Source organism: Bos indicus x Bos taurus, chromosome 18, assembly GCF_003369695.1.
Source record: "Bos indicus x Bos taurus breed Angus x Brahman F1 hybrid chromosome 18, Bos_hybrid_MaternalHap_v2.0, whole genome shotgun sequence".
NCBI classification, from domain to species: domain Eukaryota; kingdom Metazoa; phylum Chordata; class Mammalia; order Artiodactyla; family Bovidae; genus Bos; species Bos indicus x Bos taurus.
In genome coordinates this window covers 8,919,934-8,926,889 of record NC_040093.1, presented here as the reverse complement: position 1 = coordinate 8,926,889, position 6,956 = coordinate 8,919,934, and the positions used below count along the sequence as shown (strand labels likewise).

Genomic DNA, 6,956 nt, shown 5'->3' with positions numbered 1-6,956 from the left:
ACAGGTTAACAGAGGACGTGATTCAGACGTTGACTCTGACTCCAGGCAGCCTAGAGTCAAATCCTATCTCCAACACATAATGCTGTGTGTCTTTAGGCAAGTCACTTGGCTTCTCTGTGCTTCAGTCGTCCATCTAATAGATGAGACTAATAATTGCTTCTGCCTGTTCGGAGTGTTTTGAGGTGTTAGTGTGTGAAATCTGTGCCTGGCACTTAATGAGTAATCCAGGCCATCATCAGTCCTGTTTTCCGAGAATCTTGGGGAGGGGTGGTTTTGGGGTCTTTCTCAGAGCAGATTAAGACCTGAAGAAGCAAGGGCTCTCCCGTCTCTCAATTTTGGCTTCTTTTTCTGAACCCCTCCTTTTCCCAGTTTACAAATGGGGAAACTGAGGCCAGGGAGTTAAAACATGTGTGCGGCCCCAGCTTGCAAGTGTGACTCTGAGGAGGGGGAACGCCCCATGTACGGCTAGGTTTTTCCCTGAGACTTTTTATATTTCTTGTGCTGCGCGGGGCGGAACCGGAAGGAATCTCTTTTTCTCCTGTCCTGGGAGGGTTCCACAGCTAAGTGGCGCCCAACACACGGCTCTGAGGGACGGGGCGGGGTGGGGGCGGGCTGGGGCAGGCTGGGGGGCGGGGACTCCTGGGTCAGACGGAGCGGGGTGTGGGGGACCAACTCCGAATTCTGGAGATCGGGTTATGGAATTTTGTCAATTCCTAGCTTAATGACATTGTGGCCAGACAATAACCTCGGTATTTTAACATTTTGAAATGTGGTGAGACTTGCTTCATAGCTCAGTATCAGTACAATTTTTGTAAATGCTGTGCAAATGTGTGTGTATATATATATATTTCCCCCCCATTCATGGATAGGTTTTTAAACCCACTTTTATTCATTAATTGTAAGTAATATAAATATTCCAAAAATAGAAACAGACACTTAATGGCGTCCTACATTTCAAGTTTTCCAATACAACAAATTAATCAAGTCATGAACCTGTAAGCAGCAAGGTAGTCAGAACCCCACAGGCCAGTCACAGTGGAAGGCAGGTCTCCCCTGCCCTCCAGAGGCATCTTGAAGGGGGTTGAGCGGCACGACATGGACAGGTCGAATCTGAGACAACTATAAGCAAAGAAGCTCCCGGAACCCAAAGAGGAGGGTCTGCTCCAGGGGTAGGCCCCACAGCATCAAAGGAGCAGAGCAGGGGGCCAGACCTCTGCCTCCCCTTCCCGGTTTGAATGTAAGTATTTACCGGTGTTAAAAAAAAAAGACAAAACTGAAACCCCATTCTACCAAAAGCTGACTGAGAGACAACAGTGACAAATAACCAACTGAAGCGCTGAAGGGGAAAACAAGGCTTACGTTCTGTAGACACTTGACCTGGGTGGGACGTGGGGTGCAAGACGATCTTGGAGGGGGCGAGGGGGTTGCCTTACTGGATGAGGCCTTGAGGTATATTTTTAAAATCATGGTGTACACAGTGCGAGGTATAGATTTCATGTTCAATGAGTTTTGATAAATGCATCCACCCAGGTAACTCTCAACCCCATCAAATTGTAAAACATTGCAGTCTACTGTATAGCACAGGAAACTCTACTCAGTACTCTGTAATGATGTATATGGGAAAAGAATCTAAAAATAGTGGATATGTGTATCCATACAGAGAGTGACGGGATGAGATGGCAGGATGGCATCAGCGATTCAATGGACACGAACTTGGGCAAACTCCAGGAGATAGTGAAGGACAGGGAAGCCTTGGGTGCTGTCGTCCATGGGGTCACAGAGAGTCAGACATGACTTAGCAACTCAACAACAACAACAAGCCTTTCTATTCTAGAATCTGAAGGTCTGATAATCCAGAGACTTTGAAGGTCTATGGTTCTAGACTGACTGAGACCCTAGGATTCTGGACTAACTAAGAGTCTGTGGTTCTGGAATTTCTTAACCACTGGACCACCACGCAAGTCCCTACTCAGCATCCTGATTTTGAGGTGCACTTATACTCTTGTATGTATCAAGACTTCAGCTTTTTATTACTGAGTAGCATTTTGCATTGAGTGAATAGTTCACAGTTTGTTTGCTCATTCACTCCTTCATGGACATTTGGGTTGCTTCCAGGTTGGCTGCTATGAATAAAGCTCCTATGAACATTCGTGGGAGGTGTTTTTTTTTTTTCCATTGCTCTTACATGAATACCTAAGAGTGGACTTGCTGGTTATGGGGTAGACAACGTATGTTTATGTTCTAAGAAACTGCCAAACTGTCTTCTGAGGCAGTTGTACCATTTTATACTCCCCCGCCCCCAGAAATACGTGAGAATTACCGCTGCTCTACATACAACCAATACACCATGCTGTCCTTCTTTTTAGTCTTAGCCATTCTGGTAGATATGTGCAATTTGAAAAGGTTGTATATTCTTCAGATACTGGGTGCAATGTTCTATATATGATGACTAAATAAAGTTTGTTAATCACGTTGTCCAAATCATATATGTCTTTATCCACTTTTATCTTGTTTGTTCTATTATTTTTTAAGAGGCTCCTTAAAGTCCTCTTTATGTTTTTTAAAATCTTTTTTTTTTTACTTTTGGTCGCACTGAGTGGCTGGTGGGATCTTAGTTCCTCGACCAAGGATTGAATTTGTACCTGAGCCATCAGCAGTGAAAACAGAGTCCTAGCCACTGGACTACCAGGGATTTCCCCAAGTCCTCTATCGTGAGTAGGGATTTGTCTCTCTTAGTTATCTCATCACTTACTTTATATATTTGAGGATACTGAAGAGATACAGAGAAAGTTTAATATCTCCTTAAGAATAGGTTCACAATATGTTTATGAAGATATTCCTGGATATAAATTCTTATCAATATATTCTATTTAGTTGTTGTTGGTTAGTCAATAAGTCGTGTCCGACTTTTTGCCACCCCATGGACTGTAACTGGACTGCCACCGGGCTCCTCTGTCCATGGGATTCTCCAGGCAAGAATACTAAGTGAGTTACCATTTCCTTCCCCAGGAGATCTTCCTGACCCAGGAACTGAACCTGCATCTCCTACATTGTCAGACAGATTCTTTACCATTGAGCCACCAGGGAAGCCCCATTGTATTTAGTATAATAACAGTTCTTTATGTTCTTGGGGCTTCAGTCTTTTCTCTCTCTCTGTCCTAACTCACCCCTCTCTCCATCCTCAGACTCCCCGACCTCTGCCCCCCAGATTCTTGCCACCAGTCTCCAGCTACAGCAGGTGGGTCCTGAGGCAACCACAAGAGAAAAATTCTTAAAATGCACCGAAGAAGTCAAAACCAAAATAAGTCAAGCAGTTTGGGAATCCACTGTTTTACTTTCTCAAGGGAAAATGGAATTTGGCCATGGAACTTTTAGCTACTGACAGATCTGGTGGATCATGACGCTTATAGGCCAATTTAGAAGTCATAAAACGGGTTGTTACCTTTGTTCTCCAATCGACCAAACAAGCAAAAATCACAGCAAATCTTCTCAAAGTTTCCTTTTTAGTTGCTCTGAAATATAAACGGCTGTGTTCCGAAAGAGATTAAAAGCTCTGGCAGTATCATCGTATTTCACAGCAATGAAAAACATCACCATGCTCTTTGTCATTTCTCATTAATAATGTCAGAATGTCATGAAGATATTTTGGCATTTCAACTTTGCTTTTTTTCTATTTTTTTTTTCAAGTAATTATGCAGAACCAGAGTTAGCATTTTTACAAAAGTCTATTACTGATTTCAGGAGAAAGCAATGGCACCCCACTCCGGTACTCTTGCCTGGAAAATCCCATGGATGGAGGAGCCTGGAAGGCTGCGGTCCACAGGGTCGCTAAGAGTCGGACGCGACTGAGCGACTTCACTTTCACTTTTTCACTTTCATGCTTTGGAGAAGGAAATGGCAACCCACTCCAGTGTTCTTGCCTGGAGAATCCCAGGGACAGCGGAGCCTGGTGGGCTGCTGTCTATGGGATCACACAGAGTCGGACACGACTGAAGTGACTTAGCAGCAGCAGCGGCAAAGTTGATTAAACAAAATAAGGAAATCCCATTAATTTGCCATTTGCTGATTCGACTTTTCAGAAACTAGACAACATCCACAGAATCGGTTTCTCTTAACCTTCTCTCAGGTATGTCTTCTTCCAAGGGGATCCTGTGACTCTCCTGGTCACGGTCCCAATTCCCAGATGAAAAAACTGAGGCACAAAGAAGGCAAACTATCTACTGGAATCCCTTGGATGGGAAAGGAAGCAAGGAGGACAGTATGAACAGAGCTGGTGCTCTCTTAGACTTTATTTCAGGGCTTAGGCGAAGGGACAAAAGCGGTGAAAAATCAGCTTTCTCTACCAATGGTAAGGTGGTGTCAACATCGTGCCGCTAGGGGGCATCATGTATAGGAAAAGATTCTTGATGGGACAGGACTCCTGGGGTTGAGGGAGGGAGCTGGGGGTGAGGGTCTAGACTCCTGGGTCTGAGGGTGGAAGGCACTGGGAACCTAGATTCCTGAATTCCTTCAGCAGCTTATATTTTGGGGTTCAATTTCATGAATCTCAGTCGCAGGAGTTAACTGGCCTGGATGGTTTTCTGTATCCAGTCCGTGAACTTGCAGAGATTGGTGTAGACACTTGGCACGTAGGGTTGGCCACACTGGGCTTGTCCAAAGGATACCAGGCCCTGCAGGGACCCGTTGCAGACCAGGGGGCCCCCAGAGTCACCCTGTTGTGGAGAGACAGAGAATAAAGAATCCAAAACCCAGAGAGGTGGGGACGCGGCTGGCAGCCCAGTGGTTCAGAATCCCCTTCCCAAGGCAGGCAACACAAATTCGACCCCTAGTCGGGGAACTAAGCTCCCACATGCGGTGGGGCAACTAACTAGAGTGGGGCAACGGGCTACTGTGCCACAGCTAGAGAGACGCCTGAGCGCCACAAGTAGAGAAGCCAGCGTGTTGCAACGAAGATCCTGCGTGATGCAACTAAGACCCGGGTCAGGCCAATAGACAGACAAATGAATATTAAAAACAAACAAAACACAGAGAAGTGGACATAGATGTGAGATCAGAAAGGAGCCAAATGAAGAGAGGCAAAGACAGGAGAGAGAGAGGACAAAAGATAGCAACATATTCCTTAAAGGTTCCACTACAGAGCCCCGATCACACCCAATTCGGCTCCCTACGTCCTAACAGCTGGCCGATTCTCTTGCGTTTGCTGCTGTTCCATCTCTGTGTCTCTCCTTCTTTTTCTCCCACTATAGCTTACTTCTCTATCTCAATGACTCTCTGAGTCTCTATGCAACTCTTCACCTCCTTGTATGTTGATTTTTTATCCTATTTCACTTTACATTTCATTTCTGTGTGTCAATGTATCTGTTTCTCTCTGGGTGTGCATGTGTGTATGTCTGTTTCTGCCTTGCTGCATCTGTCTTTATTTCTATTTCTCACTTTCCTTGCTTCTCTTTATTTCTGTGTCTATTTCTCTTTCAGTCTCTCTCCCATATCTCTCTTTCTTCTCATTATGGGGTCCCTGTCCCCTCCCTTTTCCATCTCTCCCTGGATCTTCTCCCCTCTTCCCTTCCCCCATCTCTCACATGGCAGGAGTCCTTCTGGTCCTGGCCTCCGCCAGCGCAGAACATGCTGGGGTGGTACACGTGGGCATAGAGTTCACTGCAGATCTTCTCCGACACAACTGAGATATTCACACATTGGAGCACTTTGGGCAGTTTGCCTGGGACGCAGAGCATCAGATCAGCCTCTACTGGCTGGGCGGAGAACCCCTCAGAGAGACCAGACACATCCATCTCCCGAGCTCACCATTCACCAGCCGACCCCAGCCAGAAACCAGGCAGGAATCCCCCCCGGCGGCCGGGCACTGGGAGGCGATGCTGATGTCCTGGATGGTATCAGATGGGGGTACCGATTCTTCCAACTTGATGAGCATGAGGTCGTTGGCGAGTGATGGTTTGTTGTACTCTGGGTGCTGGATGGAGAGGTGGGCTTCTATCATCTGACTGCCTGGTTCTTGGTCGGCCTCAAGACTGTGCAGGCCCAGCCCAATGGTATAGGACCTGAGGGCCACGGGGTCGAGGGTGCGGGGGTAGCGCAGGGACAGGTTAGTTCTGTGGCAGCCACGCCATTATCTCCACTCCTGTTTTCAACCACAACCCCATCTCCGGTCCCTTGCCCCACCCCCATCTTCCTTGCTAAGTTCTGCACTACCCAGTCATGATTTCAAATCCTAATGCACAATCAATAATCCAGAGGCAAGAACTTGCCTTAATTTACTGGATACTCAGCAGTGGAACTGAGATTTCAACCCAGGATTCTGAGTCTTTCCAAAGCAAGAGCTCCCGCTTCCCTCACACAGCCTTCCTTGAGAGCGGCTTTCACTTTTAGTACCCGGAGACTGAACCTATGAAGCCCCTCTCCTCAGCTAACAGTGCATCCAGACCCTCCCTAGAACCCAAGCCCCGCCCCTGTCCCTCCTCCCCGCGCCGCCCCCCTCCCCCCCCGCGCCCTGCACTCACTTCTGGAAGCAATGCGCAGCTGACAGCACCCACTGCGGATGCACCAGGACTCCCCCGCAGAAAAATTCATTTTCCAAGAACAGGGCCGCCTGCCAGGGCTGCGAGTGCGGGCGGCAGTCCTCGCCGTTGATGATGCGGCTGCTGCCGCCCCAGGCAAGGGATCCTGAGGGCGGAGGCAGGGCTGGGGGACCCTGCTCTGAGCCGAAGCGGGACTTCTGGGGGCGGGGCTCGGTGTGGGGGCGTGGTCAGGACTGAGCCAGAGGCCCAGAATGTAGGACACTAACTCCTGTGGCCTTGGCTCTAGGGGGCGTGACCACTGATGATGGGCGTGGTCGGGGCTTCTGCCGCGGTGAGGGGGCGTAGCTCAGGGTGGAAGCCGGACCAGCGGGAGAGGGGTTGGGGGCGGGGCTCTCGGTGCACGGGGGCGTGGTCAAAGCTGGG

General features: G+C 48.2%; 1 protein-coding gene across 2 annotated transcripts; it reads right to left on the bottom strand.

The window, feature by feature from the left end:
- Window positions 1-4,261: 4,261 nt before the first annotated feature.
- On the bottom strand, window positions 4,262-6,746 carry LOC113876138 (kallikrein-4-like). 2 transcript variants are annotated; one of them, XM_027515008.1, is made up of 4 exons: window positions 6,516-6,746; window positions 5,803-6,056; window positions 5,580-5,716; window positions 4,262-4,712 (listed from the first exon to the last, which is right to left on the bottom strand). In XM_027515008.1, the coding sequence occupies exons 2-4, from the start codon at window positions 5,993-5,995 to the stop codon at window positions 4,560-4,562; spliced, it is 483 nt and encodes a 160-aa protein (XP_027370809.1). In that variant the 5' UTR covers window positions 5,996-6,056; window positions 6,516-6,746; the 3' UTR covers window positions 4,262-4,559. The 2 variants fall into 2 exon arrangements, with proteins under 2 accessions (XP_027370809.1, XP_027370808.1); XM_027515007.1 differs by having other exon boundaries at window positions 5,803-5,968; window positions 6,516-6,604.
- Between the last annotated feature and the right edge of the window lie 210 nt (window positions 6,747-6,956).